We start from the raw sequence: 23,103 nt of genomic DNA, 5'->3' as shown, positions 1-23,103 counted from the left end.
CATAGCATCCACCACCAAACACACCTCTCTGGTTATGTGGTACTTTACGTAGCACTGTGAGAATTATTGTTCCAGATTGCTCGTCTCACTGTTGGTATGACTTATGAGATATTACTCACTGCATTTTATTATATCTTATTTTTTATTCCTGATTAGTGTCTTCTGCCAGATACACAAAAGCTATGGCAAACTTTCACTTTTCTCCAAGTCTGCCTCCACCCAGGGAGCTTGAACTCAAAAGCCTCTGCTCTTCACCATTGTGTTGGGCAAGAGGACGTGTGAGATGAAATGCCTGCAATACCTGTCAGAACCCGGTGGTCATGTCGTATCGGGGTGTGTGGGCACCTTCTCTTTCTAGGCCAGTGTACAGGGTGTATCCACAGACGTGGTGTGGGTGATGTCTTTACTGGGCATACATGGGTTAGAAACTTCTGCGCCTCTGATTCATTTGCTAAGACTGGCTGGGGAGGAGGGATACTGTTTTCTGGGTATATAGGCTGTCCATTCAGAGGCTTGTTGGAGGTAGCCTTTGAAAAGTCTACAAAGATATATCATTTAGGTATGATCTACTCCAATCCCCCAACACCTTGCCAACTTTTTAGGTCCTGGTAATATTTAGAATCCTGTTCATCGTTTGTTGGAAGTTGCTGAGGCATTACATAGGTTGAAGGGCATTTTCTAGACATGTCCAGAGCCCATTTTTCATTTGTAATCCCTGACACAGTTAAGATAGGAAAGTATGAGTGATGAAGAGAAACAAGTTACTGGATGGGGTCTACATACATACTTCTATGGGGCTGTTTTTGTTTGTTCTTTTAATAGCTTTATGGATCTACTAGAGGACCAGTGCACGAAATTCGTGCACTGGGGGAGTTACTCAGCCCAGACTGCACCCTCTCACAGTCTGGGAGCCCTAGGAGAATGTTTGGGCCCAAGCCAGCAGTCAGACATCCATCTGGCAGTCTGGGGTTCTCGCAGTCTGGGACCCCTTGCTCCTTACCACCCACCTGCAGTGGAGGAGGGGAAGGCTCCCACCACCGCCACTGCGCTCGCCAGCCATGAGCCCAGCTTCTGGCTGAGTGTTGCTCCCCTTGTGGGAGCACACTGACCACCAGGGGACAGCTCCTGCGTTGAGCATCTGCCCCCTGATGGTCAGTGTGCATCATAGCGACTGGTTGTTCTGCTGGTCATTCCACCATTCGGTCGATTTGCATATTAGGGTTTTACTATATAGGATAATTCATACACCATACAATTCACCCATTAAGGTGTTTAAGTCAGCATTTTCTCATACATTCACAGAGTTATGCAACCATTTCTACAATCTAATTTTAGAACATTTTCATTCCCACTGAAAAAATCCCATCAGCAGCCACACTCTTTTCCCCCCTCCACCATTAATATTTCTGTTTCTATAGATTTACCTGTTCTTCTGATGTGTTCTTTTGTGACTGACTTCTTTCATTTAGCATAACGTTTCAAGATTCATCTGTTTTAGCATTCCTTTTTATTGCTGAATAATATCCCATGTATGGATATACCACATTCTATTTATCTATTCATTAGTTGATGGATATTTAGGTTGTTTCCACTTTTTGGCTATTATGAACAGTGCTGCTATGAACATTTGTGTACATATTTTTGTATGGACTTATGTTGTTATTCCTCTGGAATATATGCATAGGAACGGAATTGCTGTGTCATGTGGCAATGCCGTGTTTAACTTTTTGAGGAGCTGCCAACTTGTTCTTCAAACAAGCTGCATCATTTCACATTTTCATACGCAACTTAAGGGAGTTCCAGTTTCTCCACATCCTTGTTAGCTCTTGTTATTATCTGTCATTTTAAATTTAGCCATCCTAGTGGGTGTGAAGTGGTGTCTTATTGTGGTTTTGATTTGCATTTCTCTGATGACTAATGAACTAATGATGTTGAACATAATTTCAAGTGCTTAATGTTCATTTGTAGTTCTTTTTTGGAGAAATTTCTATTCAAATTTTTTACACATTTTATAATTAATTATTTTTGTATTTTTATTGTTGAGTTACAAGAGTTCTGGGTATGAGTCTCTTATATATGATTTGCCAATATCTTCTCCCATCCTGTGGATTGTCATTTCAGTTTCTTCTTTGTCTTATTTAATCCTCACCTGAAGATATGTTTTAAGTTTTTATTGATTTTAGAGTTTAGTTTTGTTTTCTTCTCACCCTGGACATTTGTGGGAGAGAAGAGAAGAAGTGGGAAGCTGGCATTGCTCAGGGGAGAGTTAAGGAACTAGAGGTAGAGGTGGGGTAGAGTCTTTACTCCTGGTGACACTGAGATGAGGGAATCATAGCAAGTTGAGAACTAGAGAGGATGCCAAGATTGGTGAGCAGAGGAGGAATTATAAATTGGCTCTCAATACTGAGGGGTCAAAACTTGATAAAGAGAAAGCTGGTAAAAAAGCCAAGGCCAGGACAAACGAGCAGGAGGAGGGTCATGTTGGTTGACCATGACTGGCTTTTATATTGTTGCTGTGTGTATGGGGGTGGGGGGTCCACTGGCTAAGTTTGGGACCGACTGCTGTCCCTGTCTCTTGACCACCCATTATCCACAGACGGACAAAACAGAGGACATGTTCATGACAGGGATTTTGTCCCTGTCTCTGGCCATGGGGTCAGGTGGTAAGGTAAGGGATAAAGATGAGAGTCTTAGGATAGAATAACAGAGCAAGTGGGTAGTTTCGTTCTCCAATTTGCCTTTTAAGGTTTTTTTTTCTTTAGTTTTTTGTTAAGGTGAGTGGAGCATACATATTAGTAGGAAGCCCAACTATTTCTCATTTTATATAGGGTGTACATAGCGTGCTGTGAATTCCAGGTAGTCCATGTGTACTCCAGGCTTGGCCTGGCTTCTAGGGTGACAGTCGTTTTGGAAATGTACAGAAACAGTGACCCAAGAGTGACAGTTGTTCAGGAAGTGGTCCCTTTGGATTGGCATGTGCAGGGACTTTGACTTCTGGTTCTGTGTTGTCTCCACCGTGTGTAGTCTGTGGAGGACTCCCCTGAGAACAGGTTTGGTTTCTGTCTGGGCGTTGGACAAAGGGAAGCTTTGCCCAAGGGCCAAACAGGAAGCAAACCTGGAGAACTTTGAGCATTGTTCTCCAAAGCAGGAATCAGAACAGGGAATCACGAATGAAGATTAAGAAACTGAGTAGCCTGTGAACGTGAAAGGTGATTTTTTTTTCTTCTTTTTTCGGTGAAGTAGGTGGTGTTGGTACATTGAGATGGAGGCAGCCATTTCTGCAATAAAGTCCATTTTGACGATCTCCTGGGGCTCTTCTGGGGTGAGAAGTGACTACAGTCATTCTTCAGTCTTTTTGGGCCTTCCCTCTACCTGAATGCAGGGGAAAGGAAAACAGATGCGGTTTCTGCTGGTGCTAGATATCAGAACTACATGTCAGAACTACAGTGAGGGCAGGGGCAAGAAGAATGGTACAGCTTCTGAATCCAGTGAAATAATTTTCAGAAAATTCTCAAGAATAAAAGAATGAAATTATTTAGACATCTGCAAGGGCTTTTACTGAAATTTATTTCCCCCTCCTTTTGAAATGTAATACTAGTATGATCAGATTCCGAGATATGCTCGACCATCATCGATTTCAATAGTTGAAGAATAGTACTGATTAGTGACAGGGATTTACCATCTATTTTCTCTACGCTGGTTGGTTTTAGCTAAGTGATCCTAGGGCCTGTTTCTTGGTCTGCTTCTTAATCAATGATTCCTTAAGAGTTTACTCCAGGGAAAGGTGCTACTATCCCATTTTAAAAATAAAATAACACTTCTCTTTTTAAGATTACAGAAATGATAACTATTGTGCAAACATTCTCAGCCTTGAGTCATTCTACCATAGAAGGAATAGATATAATGGCAATAAAATTCAAAAATATATATCACGGGGTTAAGAAAAAGCAATACGACATTCTGGATCCAAGAAGGACAGAGTTTGACACAGATTTCTTAGACTTCATGTCAAAAATCAGTGCTTTAGAGGTAAGTAATTATACATACTTTTACTTGTAATTAATAATATTGGAATTCACATATTAACTATTTGTTATAAGTTACTCTTGCAAATGGATAAAAATATTTGCTGGTGTGATTAATTTCTTAACTAGTCCACAAAATATTTTCCGCCTTTTTTAAAGTGAAAAAAGGGGCATAATCAATAAAAGATGTCAGTGAACAACCAACCAGAAGCCCCAAAGACTACTGTAGTTGGGGGTCATTTTTAGTTTACATTAAAATTTGTTTTCGATTTTTGTTGTGTCAAGAAGCCAATGTCATTTTTTCAGTCCAAGGAAAAGTTTGTCATTTTTGCTCTTTGTTTTAGTGAGAAAAGATGTGAGGACGGATTAGGAAGGTGCCTCACTCTCCCCTTGGCCTTGCACTTTACGGCCACATTCTCTCTGCATCCTAGAGGGCAGCTCTGAGAGGCCCTCGTCCTGTTTGTCATAGCGTCTGGGGCACCAGACGGATGAAGGGTCGTTAAAAATAATGTCTGGTACCATATTTCTCTCTTACCTTTGGGCTTATATGGCTTTAGTTACTCTCATACTAACTGAGGTTAACCACATGGAAAGGCCCTCTGCTTGCTACCCAATGTCTGGGAGACACAGGGAGGGACAAGAATACACTCTGTCCACTTACCAAGTCTGCAATTTTTGGCATGAAGGTAAGGAAAAATATATTTTCTTATTAAAGATTCCTTTAAAAAACTATATTACATGTAATCTGGGCAATATAAAAAGATAGATCCTAAAATTCTAGCAGCAGTTTTTCTTTATGGCACAGACTTCCTTTCAGTTTTTGAAAGTGAGACTCTGATGTTATGATATATTAGAGTTATTACTTTTAGTGTTTGGCTAGTCAGGCAGGGTGGGATTTTTGTCTAAAATGCTTTGAGAGTTATATCTTCATGGCAATGGGAATTTGTACTTTTTAAAAAAACTTATTGCCTAAATCATTTTTATGATTCTTTAATAAAGATTATATGTTGTAAAGGCTTTACTATGTGGTCTTAGATATAAATTTTAGCTCCCAGTATATTTAGAGGCCATATTAACTTTTTAATATTTTAAAAAGGTGTCAGTGTTTTAACTTACCCTCCTTTCCCAATGTTTGATTAACACTGTGTTTTAGGTTAGTAGACCATCTATAATAATAAAAGTGTAATATGCTAATTAGACTGGATGTCCTTCCGGATGACCTTCTGGACAAAGCTGGGGCTCTGAGGGAAGCCCGGGTCCTGGGTGCCAGAGGGAAGCTGGTGTCAGCAGCTGGGGGAAGGAAGGCCTACTCTTGCATGATTTTTATGCATCGGGCCTCTAGTAACAATATAATCTGAAAGTGAAAGTAATTTAGAAAGAGTGTTTCAGTTCCATTGGTACCAGGAGTTTGGAATTCACTGTTTGGGATGGTGTGAGTTTCAGAAGATATTTTCTTCTTGTTTCTCCTTGGCGTGGCAAAGAGGTTTCTGGGAGCAGTGATGTTGGACAGCGACACCTGTTGATTCTGGGTGTCTATAGTGTCATCACATTGCTCTACCATATGCTTAGAAATTATAACATCCCAAAGAAATATGCTTGGTAAGGGACACTCATTCCTTTCAAAAATTCTCTAGGTCAGTAATTCCCCAAAACAACCACATATGTAATTTATAATTTTTCTAGTAGCCAAAAGAATAATAGTTAAAAGAAGCAGGTAAAATTACTTTAATAAGATATTTTGCCTGGCTGGTGGTTGAGTGTCAACCTATGAACAAGGAGGTCATGATTCAATCCTTGGTCAGGGCACATGCTGGGTTGTGGGCTCAATCCCCAGTTGGGGGTGTGCAGGAGGCAGCCAATTGTTGATTCTCTCTCATCATTGACGTTTTTATGTCTCTCTCCCTCTCCCTTCTTCTCAGAAATCAATAAAAATATATTTAAAAAAATAATATATTTTATTCAACCCAACATATTAAAAATACTAACATTTTGACATATCATCAATATAAGAATCATTGAGATATTATGCATTCTTTTTTTGTACTAAGTCTCTGAAACCTAGTGCATATTTTATACTTACAGCGTATCTCACTGCTAAGTAGTGCCAGTGGCCATCGCACTGGGCAGTGTATGTAGTTTTAGATGCTTAGATGGTAGGTGTGTTGAAGGCTATATTGATTCTGTAGGAAAATCATTAAATGTTGTTAAACAAAACTAGTCTCTTAATGCCAAGATCATTAAATATCAACATTTTATTTTAGGTACAAATACAGGCCTTTATGAACAGTACTTTTGGAAAAATCTTATCTTCTCAGCAGGCTCTTCAGCTGCTTCAAAGGTATTTATAATCCATTAAGCAGCATAACTTCTAGTTGGCATAACTTTATATCTGAAAATACAATTTCAAATAAGATGTTCTTGGAAATCTCTTCTAGGTAAACTTTTAAAAAAGATTTTAAATTTATCTTTATTGTTGAAAGTATTACAGATGTCCCTATTCCCCGCTAAGGATTCCCTCCTCCCCACTCCCATCCCCTCCCTCCCTGGGCCTTAACTGTACTATAGTCTGTGTCCATGGGTTGTGCATAGAAGTTCTTTGGTTAATCTCTTTCCACTCACACCCCCCTTCCCTCTGAGAATCGTCAGTCTGTTACATGCTTCTATTCAAGATTCTTTCTTTGTCTTTAAGGCAGTTTCTTTTGTTCATTAGATTTCACATAGAAGTGAGATCATGTGATATTTGTCTTCCTCTGACTGGCTTATTTCACTTACATAATACTCTCTAGGCCTCTCCATGTTTTTTCAAAGGTTAAGAGATCCTACTTTTTCACAGCTGCATAGGATTCCACTGTGTCATGTATCATAGCTCTTTTATCCACTCATCTACCTTTGGACACTTGGGCTGTTTCCACATCTTTAAAAACCAAAACAAACTGAGTGAGGCTTTCTCTCCGACCGGCTCTGGTCTCCCTGGTGGCCGGAAGCTCTGCTGCCTGTCACAGCTGGATGTTATGTGGGTCACTGTTCCCAGCCCAGTTACTCTGGGCTGCAGAGTCCAGCCTGTGTTCCAGGCCTTGATCTTCTCGGGGAAAAGCCCTCCTGTAGCCAAGGGATCCCTCTGCACTCTGGGCCTGCCGCCCGAGGACGCGGGTCAGCCCCTTCCTGTCAGTCTCCAGGTGTTTGCTGTGTCTCCTTCTCAGCTGGACCTTAGTTGGTCATTACGGGTGAATGTTCCCCAATTTAGTTTTATTTCCAGTCTGACCCTGGGATGAGGTGCAAGATTTGGCCACCATCTTCTCTCTCTTCTTCTAGGTAAACTTTTGAACTCATAAACATTGCTCTTTCAGTTACCATTTAATAGAATGGTAAAAATTTGAAATATATTTTTCACTGAATTTTTTTGTAGCAGACAGTCTTTCAATAAGAAAATGAAATATTTTACATCTTTCCCCCAGCTATATGATATATTTGAGGTTGGTTTCATAGGTGTTATTGGAAAGGGAACAATAATGTTTAATTCTGCATGCTGAAAAGATTTTGTTTGGACTTTTAGAAAAAAGTGCAATTAAGAGTAGCAGATCTCCAAACTCCCATTTTCCCTCCCGAGTGCCCCTGCTGCTCCTGCCCCTCTGTTCCTGGCAACAGTGACCTCCAAAAGGGCAGGAAAGCCTGGACGAGAGGGACGAGCTGGACTCGGGGCTCTTTGCTTCCAGCTCGGAGAGGGCTCATGACCACGTTAGGGACCCTTTGGGAACCTTCTCATGACAGCCCGTGGTTCTGGGCTTGGGCCCAGCTTTGCTGTAGTTCCGTGTCTCTCTAACTATGGATAATATCAGTGAGACCTTACCTTATGAGACCATCATAAGAGTCAAAACAGATAAAGTGGTTTTAACGGGTGACAGATAGCAGGTTCTACTTTCTTAGTGATTTCTCTCTGTCTCTTTCCTTCTGTCTTTGCCCTACCCCCGCCGACCTATAATATACTGGTGTTAATTCACTTTATTATCAGAACTTTCTGGTTCTAGCCCTTCCTGTGCATCACTGGGTCTCTAAGTGAAAGTGATATTTGGCTGACAAAATCATTATTATAACATTATTATTCTGGCTATTTGGAATCACGTGACATTAATATTGGCAGAGGGATAGTCAGTGTGCTCCCCTCCATCTTTATGAAGCCACTCCCCACTCATCTTTTCAATCTCAGTTTAATGTCACTTCCTCAGGGAAGTTTTTCTTGACTTCCCAGAGACTTGGCTGGGCTCCCTGTTAATATGCATTCCTGGCACCCTGGTAATTTATGTAACTCTTCATGAAAGCTCCCTTTTCCATAAGATAACAGACTGCAAGAAGTCTGGAACCATACTTGTCTTGTTTCCACTGTATCCTAGCACATGTAGGAGGCCTGATGTGAATATTTGTCAAATGAGTAAAGGAATGGATTTTTAGGACTGCAGCAATTCTCAAGTATTTTTCCCATTTACTTCTTAATTCTTCACCTTCAATTACTCTTAGATTCCAGAAGCTGAACATTCCCTGTCTTAAATTAGAAATAAATCACACAATTGAGCGTATCCTTCAATGTTACGTGGCTGAACTCGAAGCTATTAAGAAGGCAAGTATCATGTTTATAATAAAGAGAGGCACTTTAGTGCAAAAGCAAAAGCATTCAGAAAGTACTTGCCGTGGTTATATTGTGCTAAGCAACTCGGGAGCAGTCCTGTCACTGCGAAATCCCTCTGACGTCCCTTCTCAGTGCCAGAAGGGCTGACCGGAGATGTCACTGGGAGACCAGGCTTACATCCTGTGCTCTTAAGAACTGCCTTTGCGTGACAGCATTCATGCGTGCATCAGAAAGCCCATTAAGCCCTTAGAAGTACAGGCTCTGGAGACTATTATGACAGGTATAATGTAGCAATGTGCTCCCTCTTTTGAATACTTCTTTAAAAATGGAGATAAAAGGCAGAAAAAAAAATATACATGTAATGGGAAAGAAGGGTTAGAGATAATTAAGTGTCATATATTTTAAACATCACCTCCTGAATCTCAGGTTATTATCTCTGAAGGGCGTTTCTATATTTTTAACGACTACCTCCTTGGTATAAAACATGGGAATAATGACAAAACATCAATACAAGTACAGCTTTATATATATTTTTTGCCTTTTTCATCGTATTGAATTTCAAACATTAATACCAGCTCTTTCATTACAGCTTTATCATTCTCAAAAAGATGACCCCCCTCTGGCTCGCAACATGCCTCCAATAGCAGGAAAAATACTTTGGGTGAGGCAGCTCTACCGCCGGATAAGCGAGCCCATCAACTATTTCTTTGTAAGCCAATGCTGACATTTATAGTATGTGGACTGGGTTTTTTTTTTTTTTTTTTTAAATTAAATCTTTATTGTTCAGATTATTACATTTGTTCCTCTTCCCCCCCACCCCAAAACTCCCCTCCTCCCAGTTCCCGCCCCACCCTCCGCCCTCACTCCCCACCCACTGTCCTCATCCATAGGTGCACGATTTTTGTCCAGTCTCTTCCCGCATCTCCCACACCCCTTTCCCCCTAAGAATAGTCAGTCCATTCCCTTTCTATGTCCCTGATTCTATTATAATCACCAGTTCATTCTGTTCATCAGATTATTTATTCACTTGATTCTTAGATTCACTTGTTGATAGATACATATTTGTTGTTCATAATTTGTATCTTTACCTTTTTCTTCCTCTTCCTCTTCTTAAAGGATACCTTTCAGCATTTCATATAATCCTGGTTTGGTGGTGATGAACTCCTTTAGCTTTTCCTTATCTGTGAAGCTCTTTATCTGACCTTCAATTCTGAATGATAGCTTTGCTGGATAAAGTAATCTTGGTTGTAGGTTCTTGGTATTCATCACTTTGAATATTTCTTGCCACTCCCTTCTGGCCTGCAATGTTTCTGTTGAGAAATCAGCTGACAGTCGTATGGGTATTCCCTTGTAGGTAACTGAGTTTCTTTCTCTTGCTGTTTTTAAGATTCTCTCTTTATCTTTCGCTCTTGGCATTTTAATGATGATGTGTCTTGGTGTGGTCCTCTTTGGATTCCTTTTGTTTGGGGTTCTCCGTGCTTCTTGGACCTGTAAGTCCATTTCTTTCACCAGGTGGGGGAAGTTTTCTGTCATTATTTCTTCAAATAGGTTTTCAATATCTTGCTCTCTCTCATCTTCTGGCACCCCTATAATTCTGATGTTGGTACGCTTGAAGCTGTCCCAGAGGCTCCTTACACTATCCTCGCATTTTTGGATTCTTTTTTCATTCTGCCCCTCCGGTGGGTGTTTTTTGCTTCCTCGCATTTCAAATCATTGACTTGATTCTTGCGGTCCTCTGGTCTGCTGTCGGGAGTCTGTATAATATTCGTTATTTCAGTCCGTGTATGCTTAATTTCTAGTTGGTTCCCCAATATAACATCGAGGGTCTCATTAGTTTTCTTGTAGATCTCATTAAGTTTATTGGCGACTTCTAAACAGTTCTTGAGAGACCTTAAAAGTGTGGTTCTGAACTCTATATCTTCCATTGACAATTTTGTCCTGTTTCTTTGTCTCCGCATTTTGTTATGCTTCCTTGGTGCACCCCCTAGTGGTCTTTGTGCGCTGTCTTATAGTTAAACCTTGATTGTTGTAGCTAATACCAGGGAGGGTTTGACCTCCAGGCCAAGTGGCTATGAGAATCAGCTGTGTCAGCAGTGAGAGAACTTCTGTCCTCTAGGGAGGTGCTAATCTAGCCTTTGCCTGAGGCTATCCAGCAAATGCCTCTGTGCAGGGCTTGGGCGGGGCGGGTCGCACAGGATCAACAGGGTGGGCCGGAGAGAGCAGTTATGGCGGCTCTCAGTCCTGTCCCCAGGGGCTCTGCCTCTCTGAGTCCCAGCGACCGCTGCAAACCTCGGAGAGAAAGCTGCACTCGCGCTGACTGAAGCCAGACAGTCCCGCTTCTCCCGTTTGAGTCTGGGTCCCTAAAGACTCACCTGTATCTGGAGCTCAGAGTTTGCGACTCCCTCCTGATTGAAAACGCCAACCGCACCCTCTGCCGCCAGCCCGCTCCGCGCACTCCGCACCTCAGTATTTGACTTCAGCACTGCGCCTCCTCTGAGTGTCCGTATGCGTTTCTCTTTCCTCCTAGTTGTAGGACTTCCACTCAGCCAGCGTTCCTGTGGTTCTGGGTGATGTCCGTTCAGTTTTTTAGTTTCACTTTTGAAGTAGTTGTTCAAGGCAGCAAACTCCGGCGTTAACCTATGCCGCCATCTTGGTTCTCCCTCAAGACCATCTGGACTGGGGTTTTGAATACAAGAAATATATTTGATCTCATCGTATTTATGTCCAAGAAAGTAGTTAGAGCTCATGATTTTACTGGTGAAGAAAATTTAGTGTATAAATATGCTTGTGAGACATTAAACCAATTGTTTCATGTGTGGTAGATAAGCCCGTTTCATTACAGTTATTTCTAAGAGGGTGAATCTTAAACTTTGTGACTTTGGATACAACAGGACACTTTATAAATGCTTTAAAAATTGTTTTGAAAACAAAAAACAGGCCAAGTGCTGAGGTTGCTTCTGTGTATTAGCAAAGGGGAGGCTAGGTGCAGTCTCTTCCTGTATGAGAAACAGACCTAGAGCAGGGAACCATAAAGCACATTCATTCTCTGTGTCCTTAAGAGTGTTCGATTTCTGAAAAACACCAGGACCCTCTTAGGCCCTGTTGGAATTCCGAAATTGCCAGTTTGTCTTCTCTTTGTTTTGTTTTGTGGGTTTTTTTTGTTTTGTTTTTTTTTGCTTTGTTTTTTAAAGAGCCAGAGCTACAGAGTGGAGGTGGTTGGCTTAGTTTTGTGTCTAGTGCCTAAATTCAGAACAAAATGCTACCACAATATATATAGTCTTGAGAGTAACATTATAATTCAAATGTTATTAAATATTGAGCTTTTGTTGTTTGTGTTTGGCTACTATCACTTATTTAACTGTTCTCAATATTAAAAAACATTGAAACGCTGGGCTTACACAGGGGCCAAGATGGAATTCCATTGCTGATTGACTGTTTTTGACATATGTAGATCAAAACATAAAACTTGCAGTAATTTGCATAGAGAAATTTGGTTGTGTTCTTGGATATTGGGTTACTGTTTTTTTGGTGCTGGAACTTAGGACTTTGTCCTGATATCCACACTTCAAGGGAGACCCGTCCATCGCATCTTGTCCAGAAAAGTGGGAGGGAGGCAGCCAATCAATGGTGCTCTTTCATCATTGATGTTTCTATCTCTCGGTGCCTGGGGCTGGCTGCAGGGCTAGCCCTTTCTTTTTAAATCCTTTATTTCCTTCTCCAGTTTCCCCCTTCTCCACAATGTTTCCCTACTTCCTTGGCTAGCTTGTACAGCCTTCCTCATCCCTGTTTTACTCTGAGGTAAAATCAGAATGGGTAGCACAATGATTTGATGCCCTTTTAAAGACAAACAGCTTTTTATGATTTGCATGAAACGAGCAACAGTCTTTTAACATAAAGCTTTCTCTTTCCCATAAAAAAACAGAAAAACTCGGACATTTTGTCAAGTTCGGAAGGTAAGGCTGTCATTCGTCAGTATAACAAGATTTCCTATGTGCTGGTGGAGTTTGAGGTGGTCTACCACACGGCCTGGACCAGAGAGATCTCGCAGATACAGTACGGTGGGTGTGCGGCTCTGCTCCCCAGGGGTGTGAGGGGACTTTGGATGAGTTCATGGTTCTGGGGAAGTTTTACATCTCTTCCATGTAGTCTTATGATGGTTGCATTGAGATTTGGGGGTGATACAATTATTTATATCTTTATAGTTATTAATACTCTGATCTTTATGAGCAAAAATCGTCATGACCTTAAAGTTGATTTGCTTAGATTAGGACTTCCTCCTGAAAAAAAGTATTCAAAAGTAAATATCAAGAGTCTTTATAGATATTTTTCCATGGATTTAGGAAAGTTTTCATATTTAGTTTTATCATGACATAGATTCAAATCTCAGTCCCAATCAGTGGAGAATTGCAGCTTCCCTCCCTCTTTCCCTCCTTCCTTCTCACTGTTCTCTTCCTCACTCCTTTCTTGTTCCCTCCCTTCCTTTCTTTTTCTATAACTGAATTTAACTTCAATTTTGAGCTCCAGTAAATTAAGAGTATTAGGCCTGCCTGGCCGGTGTGGCTCAGTGGTTGAGCATCGACCTATGAACCTAGGAGGTCACAGTTCAATTCCCCGTTAGGGTGCATGCCCGGGTCACAGGCTTGATCCTTAGTAAGGCATGTCAGGAGGCAGCCAATCAATGATTCTATCTCATCATTGATGTTTCTATCTCTCCCTCCCCCTGCCTCTCTGAAATCATTAAAAAATATATTAAAAAAAAAAGAATATTAGGGCTGGTCCAAGTACCTCTGAGGGTCCAAGCATCCTCAGACAGCGGGCAGAGTTAAGTGTGAGGCAGAGGATGGTGATTCTCAGCGAGCACCCACCCACGCTGGCATCATCTGGGGCAGGGGTCCTCAAACTGTGGCCCGCGGGCCACATGCAAATACAAATATTGTATTTGTTCCCGTTTTTTTTTACTTCAAAATAAGATATGTGCAGTGTGCATAGGAATTTGTTCATAGTTTTTTTTTTAAACTATAGTCCGGCCCTCCAATGGTCTGAGGGACAGTGAACTGGCCCCCTGTTTAGAAAGTTTGAGGAACCCTGATCTGGGGTGTCGTTATTGTGTGGGCTCAGCTGTTGGCCATGCTTTGTCCCACCTTAACCTTAAGCTCTTATCTGTAACCTGGTGGAACCCTGGCCATGTCCCCTGGTAGGAAGCTTTCTCCCTCCCACCCCGGGATCTCCACTTCAGCAGAGCACAGAATTGCAGGCACAGGGAGCACAACTTCAGGGGGTGGGTCACCAGGAGTGAGAGTGAGAGGACCACTCCTACTTCTCTCTCTTGGTTCCAGATCCATTTACTTGAGCAGTTGGGGACACAGCATATATGCGGGTGCTTGATTCAGTGGACACCGGCATCCTGGAAGACGGGGCCCCAACCCCGTAGGGTGTCTTCCCTAACTGGCACCTTAACCAAACCTTTAATAGGCCTTCTGTCAGGCCATATGCGAATGGCGGCCAGATGGGTCCCAATGAAAGCCTGCTAATGGACCAACGCGAAAGCTTACACTTCACACTATGGAAAAGGGCAAAAGAGAATTTTTAACAACTGAAACACGGAGCATGTACTAGTTAGCTTCTGCAATACGATGCACTTCCCTACTTTTTGTTTTGTCCTGCTGGTCTTTCCTCTCATCTGCACATGTTCTAAATCAAGTTCAATAGTCACCTGTTCCATCCAGCCCTTCCTCATTCTTCCCAGCGGAAAGTAATGTCCTCCTCTCGAGCCCTCCATGCACTGTCTGCAATTCTTTCCCAGGACACTTACTGCTTTACAGACCTGTCTTATCTCCCCTACACATTCCAAGGATACTCTCTCTGTCTGTTTCATCTTTGTCTCCTTTAAATAACAGTCATAGCTAACATCTATATAGTGCTGACCATGTGCCAGGCTTTGTCTAAGTACTTTACATATATAGCTAACTGCCTTTAATCCTCATGGCAACCCTTTGAGGAACTATTGTTGCCCTCATCTGACAGACGAGGAAACCCGGGCACTGAGAAACCATTATCTGACTTGCCCAAGATCACACAGCTGGGAAGTGGCAGGGCCAGGATTCAAATCTGCCTTTCATGTGCACACAGGCTACGGGGCAGGAATCGCTCTGAAAGGCTTCTTGTTGGTACAGCGGTGTGACGATATTTAACTGTACAGGCACTCGGGGTAATAATTGGAGACCTAGTATCAACCCCGGTAATGTTTCTCTACTGATGACCCACCTGGAAGGAATGTTCACTCAGCCCGGGGGAGGGCTTCCAGGCTGTCATTGTTAGTGGTCTTGCTGCCCATTCTGTCCTGTCACAGAAACTCAGTACAGCCCTAAGGAAGACAGATTTTATCAAATGAATGTCCAAGGGTTAATTTAGACTTTAACTTGGGAAGATAAATGATTTCTAGTTCAATTTTTAAGAGATTTCAAATAAATTGGGTAAAAATTTTTAGTTGAAATCTCCATGAAACTAGGATCATTAAAACTAATTTTATAGGATGAGTAAAACTCCAGTAACTTCAAAGAGATATAAAGACTCTTCTATTTAAGTAGATATTTGATGCAGCCACATATGGTGCAGTAATACGAAGCTTGGAAGATACAGTGGGCATCCTCAAGTTAGTAGTGTTTGTTAATATAAGATATATTCAAGCTCATACATACTTATCTACAGGTGTGTGATTATTTTTTATCATCCTATATAATAAAAGCCTATTGTGCTAAGTGTCTGGTTATCCAGTCGTCCGTTCAATCAGTCAAAGCATAATATGCTAATGATATGCTAAGGCCGCTCAACAGCTCACTATGACGTCCACTGACCACCAGGGGACAGTCAACCAGTTGACCAGTTGCTATGATGTGCACTGACCACCAGGGGCAGATGCTTCAACCAGTAGGTTATTTTGCTGCTGGGGTCTGGCTGATTGGGACTGAGTGAGATGGGCCGGACATGCCCTAGAGCCAGGGGTGGGCAAACTTTTTGACTCGAGGGCCACAATGGGTTCTTCAACTGGACTCAGAAGAAAGAGCTGCGGCCGTGTTTCCCGACGTTGCCATGTTAACACTGCTGCTGGTGAAGGAGCGGAGGGGAGAGCAAGAGAACCCTCTGCTCTTTCGGCTCCGCTGGCCGGATAAAACAGCCGAATGGGCCGGATCCAGCCTGCGGGCCGTAGTTTGCCCACGGCTGCCTAGAGCCCTCCCACAGTTCCTCCCTGGCTGGCCAACCTCCCATGTTCCTCCCCGGCCCCGATAGTGCACCGGTGGGGTCCCTCGGCCTGGTCTGTGCCCTCTTGCAATCCAGGAACCCTCAGGGGATGCCAGTTTCAGCCCGATCCCACAGGCCAGGCCAAGGGACCCCCCTGGTGCACGAATTCATGCACTGGGCCTCTAATGCTATAATAACAAATAATCTAAGGCTCCTCAGCATGAACCTAGGGATTCGTAATAAAAAGCATATCTGGAAATGCCTATTTATATTAATGATGTTCAATAGTAGTTCAGATGTAGTGTAAAAAAATCTCCCTCTGTATTTATTCCAGGAGTTCACAGTGCAATGGTGTTTAATAAATATTTCTTACTGATATTGATCCTAGTTGTCAGAAATTCAGGATGGAGATTTCATTCAGATAAACCTCCTTAAAGAAGCCACTTTGGGGTTAGGCATGGAAAAAGGTTTGGGAAATCTGTGAGGTGTGTCATATTTTCATAGTTGTGCACATCTTCCAGTTCTCTCCTAGGGGTTCAATCACCATCTGTGAAAATAAATTAACACGGTATTATAGCTTTCTTAGGCCCACCCTGAAAAGTTTTGCAGCTCAGAGCACAAGGGCTAGCCATTCATGGCCTAGTTTCCTCTCTTGATCTGATTTTATGGCCTTATAGATGCTCTGCATTTATTTATCTATGTCTTGAGCACCTACTGTGTGTCAGAAACTGGGATATTCAATGCTATTGTTCTGTCCTTAAGAAGTCAGCAGTCCAGTCTGGCCCCCATGGCTCAGTGGTTGAGTGTCATCCTATGAACCAGGAGGTCAGGGTTTGATTCCCGGTCAGGGCACATGCCCGGGTTGTGGGCTCGATCCCCAGTGGAGGGCCTGCAGGAAGCAGCTGATCAATGATTCTCTCTCATCACTGATGTTTCTCTCTCTTTCTCCCTTCCTCTTTGAAATCAATAATTATATATATATGTATATATACACACACACATACACACACTAGAGGCCCGGTGCATGGATTTGTGCACGGGTGGGGTCCCTCAGCTTGGCTTGTGGGGATTGGGCCAAAACCAGATCTCTGACATCCCCTAAGGGGTCCCAGATTGTGAGAGGGTGCAGGCCAGGCCAAGGGACCCCACCAGTGCACGATTGGGGCCAGGGAGGGACCTCAGGAGGGCTCGGGGCATGTCTAGCCCATCTCACCCAGTCCCGATTGGCCGGACCCCAGCAGCAAGCTAACCTACCGGTCTGAGCATCTGCCCACTGGTGGTCAGTGTGTGTCATAGCGACTGGTCAAATGGTCGAACAAACGGTTGGACACTTAGGATATTAGGCTTTTATTATATGGGATTTAAAAAAAAAAAAGTCAATAGTCCAGTGGGGAAGATAGGCATGTGACATAGGGCTGGAAGCAGAAATAAATCCAAAATATCTAAAGTAAAAAAATCGTTTATTTGTAGCTTTACAAGCCACACTTTTTGTGCGACATCCAGAATCAGGAAAGCTGATGGTTAATTTTGATCCCAAAATTCTGGAAGTTGTTCGGGAAACTAAATGCATGATAAAAATGAAGCTGGAGGTACCAGATCAGGCAAAGAGAATGCTAAAGCTGGAGAGTAAGTTGAAAGGAGATAAATTGCATTTGCAGGTAAGATAAATTATATTTTCTAATTAGTTTTGAAGTGTTTTTTTTTTTTTGGCGGGAGAGGAATATAGTATTGCAGTACTATATAGTACTGATATGGCTTTGAGGGGGAAATCTGTTACTATGTTGATTCTTTTTATTTTTCAGCTTTACTGAGGTGTAATTGACAAATAAAAATTGTAAGATATTTAGTGTACAATGTGATGGTTTGATATACATATGCATTGTGAAAAGATCCCTCCCATTTAGTTAATTAACACATTCAGCACCTTACATATATACATATGTATATGGGTTTGGTTTTTTTATGTGAGAACATTTAAGTTCTACTCTCTAAGCAGATTTCAGTTATACAACACAGAGTTATCAACTATAGTCGCAGTGTTAGATAGTCGCTCCCCAGACCTTATTACCTTATAGCTGAAACTTTGTACCCTTTCACAAACCTTTCTCCACTTCCCCCTCCCCCCAGGTCCTGGCAACGACTTTTCTACTCTCCATTTTTACGAGTTGTTTTTTTTTTTTTTTTTTTTTTAATTCCACATATAAGGGATACCATACCGAATTTGTCTTTCTGTGTCTGACTTGTTTCACTCAGCATCAGGCCTCAAGGTCCATCCATATTGTCGCCAGCGGCAGGGTATCCTCCTTATTTCCATACCTTAGCTATTGTGACTAATGCTGCAGTTAACATTTCATTTCCACAGAAGTGGATTGCTGGTTCATATGGCATTTTTAATTTTTCAGCAACTTCCACGCTGTTTTCCATAGTGACTACACTAATTTACATTCCCAGCAACAATGCATGAGGGTTCCCTTTTCTCCACATTCACCCCAACACTCGTTCTTTCTTTTTTTTTTCTTTCTTAAATTTAAATTCTTTATTGTTGAAAGTATTACATATGTCTCCTTTTTCCCCCATTGACCTCTCCCTGGCTGTCGCCAACCCCCCAGCACATGCCCTCGCCCCACAACTGTCTGTGTCCATGGGCCATGCCCATATGCATGCATACAAGTCCTTTGGTTGCTCTCTTAACCCCCCTCCTCCTCTGCCTTCCCTCTGAGGTTGGATGGTCTGTTTGATGCTTCTCTGTCTCTGGATCTATTTTTGTTCATCAGTTTCTATTGTTCATTATATTCGACAAATGAGTGAGATCATGTGATATTTATCTTTCTTCAACTGGCTTATTTCACTTAGCATAATGCTCTCCAGGTCCATCCATGCTGTTGCAAATGGTAAGAGTTCCTTCTTTTCTACAGCAGCGTAGTATTCCATTGTGTAGATGTTCCACTGTTTTTTCATCTACTCATCTGCTGATGGGCACTTAGGCTGTTTCCAAATCTTATCTATTGTAAATTGTGCTGCTATGAACATGGGGTGCATATATCCTTTCTGATTGGTGTTTCTGATTTCTTGGGAAATATTCCAGGAAGTGGGATTACTGGGTCAAATGGGAGTTCCATTTTTAATTTTTTGAGGAAACTCCATACTGTTCTCCACAGTTGCTGTACCAGACTGCATTCCTACCAGCAGTGCACGAGGGTTCCTTTTTCTCCACATCTTCACTAGCACTTGATTTCAGAAAGGAAGGGAGAGGGGAGAGAGAGATGGAAACATCAATGATGAGAGAGAATCATGGATTGGCTGCCCACTGCCTCCTGCGAGCCCCTTACTGAGGATCGAGCCCACAGCCTGGGCATGTGCCCTTGACCAGATTCGAACCCGGGACCCTTCAGTCCACAGACGGATGCTCTAGCTACTGAGCAAAACCTGCCAGGGCAGTATTTCATCTTTTAAAAATTCTTGAGGCACATCGGTTGAAAGTTGCTGCTCCAGGGGGGATACCTAGGAGAGAAATTGCTGGGTTTCAATAACTTGGTAACCTTTTGAATAACTGACACACTTTTTCAAAGAGGCTGCATTATTTTGTATTTCCACAAGTACTGTGAGAGGGTTTCAATTTCTCCATTTCTTTGCCAACAACTGTTACTATCTGTCCTTTTCATTTGAACATCATTTGGATGTAAAGCAGTGTGTTAGTGTGGTTTTGATTTGCGTTTCTCTCATAGCTAGTGATGAGCATCTTTTTGTGTGCACATTGTCCATTTCTAGATCTTTAAGGAATATCTATTCAAATCCTTTGCTCATATTTTAATTGAGTTATCTACCTTTTTGTTACTGAGATGTAAGTATCCTTCACATAGCCTAGGTACAAATACCTTATCAGATACAGGATTTGAAAATATTTATCCTATCCTGAGGATTGTCCTTTCATTTTCTTGATAGTGGCCTTTGAAGCACATTTTTAATTTTGGTGAAGATCAGGTCATTACTTTTTATATTGTCTCTTGTGATTTTAGTGTTATAGCTAAGGAATCTTTGCCTAATCCAAGGTCATGAAGATTTATAACTATGCTTTCTTTTAAGAGTTTAATAATTTTAGCTTTTGCCAAAATAGTATTTAATTGCTATATATCTTTTTTAAAAAAAGCCCTCAAAGGAGCATTGGCATTATGTAAACTTTAGCTTCAGCATCGGAAGCCCTAAGCTTTTGTATTGGCTAGTTGTGCCTTTGGAGAACTGAGTGTCAAAGTGCTGTTCTAAATTGAGGTTCATATCACTTGCATTGCATCTTTTAGGTTTCAGTTAGTATTGAATGATACTTCGAAAGTCAAAGTCCTTTGCCAAGTGTCAAGTATACATAAAAGTTCAACTGCAAGTAAAAAAAAACAATAAAGCAGGAAAGAAATGAATAACTTTGAAACTATCAAGTGCACATTGAAACAATTTAGTATTATTACTTTGGGGGAGGATTAACTTGAATCCACGTCTCCCATCACACAGTGCAGGAAATTACAAAACAGTCAAAAATCGATTGTTGTGATGGCTCATCTCTGAAAGATATATAAAAGAAAATAAAAAGCTTATTAATTCTGATTGTAGGACATTGATTTTGATTCAAGAAAACAAGTGTGGCATCAGTGATCTGTATGCTTTAATATGTCAGAGGACAAGGAAAAAAAGGGGGGAAATGTGTAATGGCAGACATCATGAGAAGATAATTATCCAAGCTTTTTAAAATAGCATAAATCTAGAAAGACAATTAAATCCTAAACATGAAAAATGCAAACCCATTGACTCACTGTTTACAGGGGATGCTCAGGTAATTTACAGGTGGGGGAAAAGTACATTAGCTAGTATAACTTTAAATGAGCACCCTCCATCTTGGCAGGAGTTCGAGGACACAGGTGTCACGAAACCTTCTTGGTCTGAATCAAAATATGACTATTGTTGTAAAATCAGTTAAAGTAAGACGTGCCATTTGGACTTTTAACAGGATCTCCTGCAGTATTACGACGAGTTGTGCCAGGAAGTGCCCTCAGTGTTTGTCAATCTGATGGCCCCTAAAATGAAGAAGGTTGGTAATACTGAAGGTTTATGTTGATTTTCTTGTTTAAGATTACAGTTCTATAGATAATGGGTTTTAGAACATCAGTTCTTGCCTAGACCCTCTGTCTTTCTAGTTCAACTTTATAGCTCTATTATTCCTACACAATGGTTTCTTGTCTACGTTTTGTTGCCTTTGAAAAGCAACTAAATCTACATAATTAGCACTTTCTAAAAATCCATGATTGTTTCCTGGATAGCTAAAGATGACCAATAAAAACCAAAAAGTCACTTTTGTCAGGTATAATGGAGGAGAAATATAATTAAGGAAATATTTCTAAGTAATAAAAGAAAGCCTTTTAAATAAATGCAGATGCTTCTGTTAATGATGGAAACATCTCTCCGCCCCCCCCCCCTTTTTTTTTCTAGGTGGAATCTGTGTTGAGACAAGGGCTCACAATATTAACATGGTCATCTCTAACACTAGAAAGCTTCTTTCAAGAAGTTGACTCAGTTTTGAATATGTTCAATCAACTTTTAAAGAAGGTAAAATAGATAAATATGAAAAAACTACGTACATGAATACTCTGACTGTGAGCAATAGTTTGATTACCTGTGAAACCCCTTTAAAAGGTGTGACTTTTAACTGAAAGGATATCCATTAAGCTAAAAACTGTTAATGCGTTATGTTTCTTTAACTGCTTTTGGCCCTTTTCATTTAGGATTGCCTGTTCTTATCTCTGAATGACCTTGCCTTTAATACGTTAAAACGATGGCTCACCTCCACAGCTTAGTCTTAAAAAACTGTGGACTGTGGAAAATGGCAGAGGGGAGTTCTTAAATAACCATGCATCTGATATTAATTAAACGAGGGAGTCATCTAGTTGGCTATTGTCTGTTGATTCCTGCTGTGCTTGCTAGGTAGAAGCACACTTTTTTTGGGGGGTGGGGGTGGGTAAAGGTCATCATTAGCTCTCAGGCGCTTTTATTTTTTTAAATTATTTTTAAAATTTATCTTTATTGTTGAAAATTTTACGGATGACCTCTTTTTCCTCGTCATTGACCACTTCCTCCCCACTCCTGCCCCCTCCCCAGGCCTTCAGCTCACATATTGTCTGTGTCCACGGGTTATGCAAGTATGCATAGGAGTTCTTTCTAGATACGCTCATCTGTTGGCGTGGCAGTGTGTGGTGTACCGTGAACTCTCAGAGGCTTGGGAGGCGGATACGCCTGCGTGTGATCCTCTGCCTGTCACCAGCGGCGTGTTTCTCCCACCGTCACTTTACAGCTCTGAGCATTGGTTTCTTTAGCTGTAAAACTGGAATAGCGATGGCTCATGGGCTGGAATGAGGCTTTAAAAGCGATCGTACATATGGTACACGTTGCTGCTCAATAAAACTTTAGTTCCAGGTCAAGCTCTTTTTGCGGATATACATCTAAAACTCCCACCAAATTATGCTTGGCTCTGGAGGCAGGATTCCAGATACAGCCCTCTCAATTAGATGATAACTCAGGTACATTTTGGATGAAAGAAGAGTTTTCTCCCACATTTTTTTCCTTCTTGTTGGTAGATCAATGACTTGTGTGAGATGCATATTGATACAGTTCTAAAGGAGATAGCCAAAACTGTGTTAATTTCCCTGCCCGAAGGTGGTGCTACCAAAGTGGAAGATATGCTGACGCTCAATGAGGTATGCATTTATGTGTTATATTTTAATCATGGAGACGCTCATAAACCTGAAATGTGAATTTACAATCCAAGAGTAGAAACCTGTGTCAGTAGTATTTAGATATCCTAGCTTTTTTGGGGGGACAACCTCAGCTCCAAAAGCTTACAAGGCTCCAACAGCTCACACCAATGGCCATGCCCTAGACATTATTTTACTAATGTCCTCAGCCCCGTGAGGGGTTCTGTCAGGGGCTCACTGCTCTTGTCCCTCTGTCTGTTCTCACAGACTTCCCTTTTGGTCCACCCAGACACCCAGGAGCCAGCAGGCCTCTTTCCTCTCTCCCTTTCCTAAGTCCAGTCAGTCTTCAGACTTAGTCAGGTTTTGCTTCTTCCTCATATTTTGCTTGAATTGCCTCCCCTTTTCCACGATTGCTACCCCTGTCTTAGGGCAGATCTGTAAGGCTCCTTTGGAGTTTAGCAATCGATGTCATGGTCTAACTCAGGGG

At 41.6% G+C, this 23,103-nt stretch overlaps 1 protein-coding gene across 1 annotated transcript in view; it reads left to right on the top strand.

Moving 5' to 3' along the window:
- The window catches only part of DNAH8 (dynein axonemal heavy chain 8), a 271,112-nt gene that overhangs the window by 33,387 nt on the left and 214,622 nt on the right, over positions 1-23,103 (top strand). Inside the window, exons 9-17 of the mRNA XM_036318282.1 lie at positions 3,832-4,029; positions 6,287-6,363; positions 8,538-8,637; positions 9,236-9,355; positions 12,569-12,704; positions 17,356-17,543; positions 20,879-20,959; positions 21,358-21,474; positions 22,500-22,619. Coding sequence (XP_036174175.1) covers positions 3,832-4,029; positions 6,287-6,363; positions 8,538-8,637; positions 9,236-9,355; positions 12,569-12,704; positions 17,356-17,543; positions 20,879-20,959; positions 21,358-21,474; positions 22,500-22,619 — 1,137 coding nt within the window. The remainder of the gene's footprint in view (positions 1-3,831; positions 4,030-6,286; positions 6,364-8,537; positions 8,638-9,235; positions 9,356-12,568; positions 12,705-17,355; positions 17,544-20,878; positions 20,960-21,357; positions 21,475-22,499; positions 22,620-23,103) is intronic.

This window comes from Myotis myotis, unplaced genomic scaffold (genome assembly GCF_014108235.1).
Source record: "Myotis myotis isolate mMyoMyo1 unplaced genomic scaffold, mMyoMyo1.p scaffold_m19_p_7, whole genome shotgun sequence".
Classification (NCBI taxonomy): Eukaryota; Metazoa; Chordata; class Mammalia; order Chiroptera; family Vespertilionidae; genus Myotis; species Myotis myotis.
The sequence above is the reverse complement of the archived record's forward strand: the minus strand, read 5'-3'. Positions and strand labels throughout refer to the sequence as shown.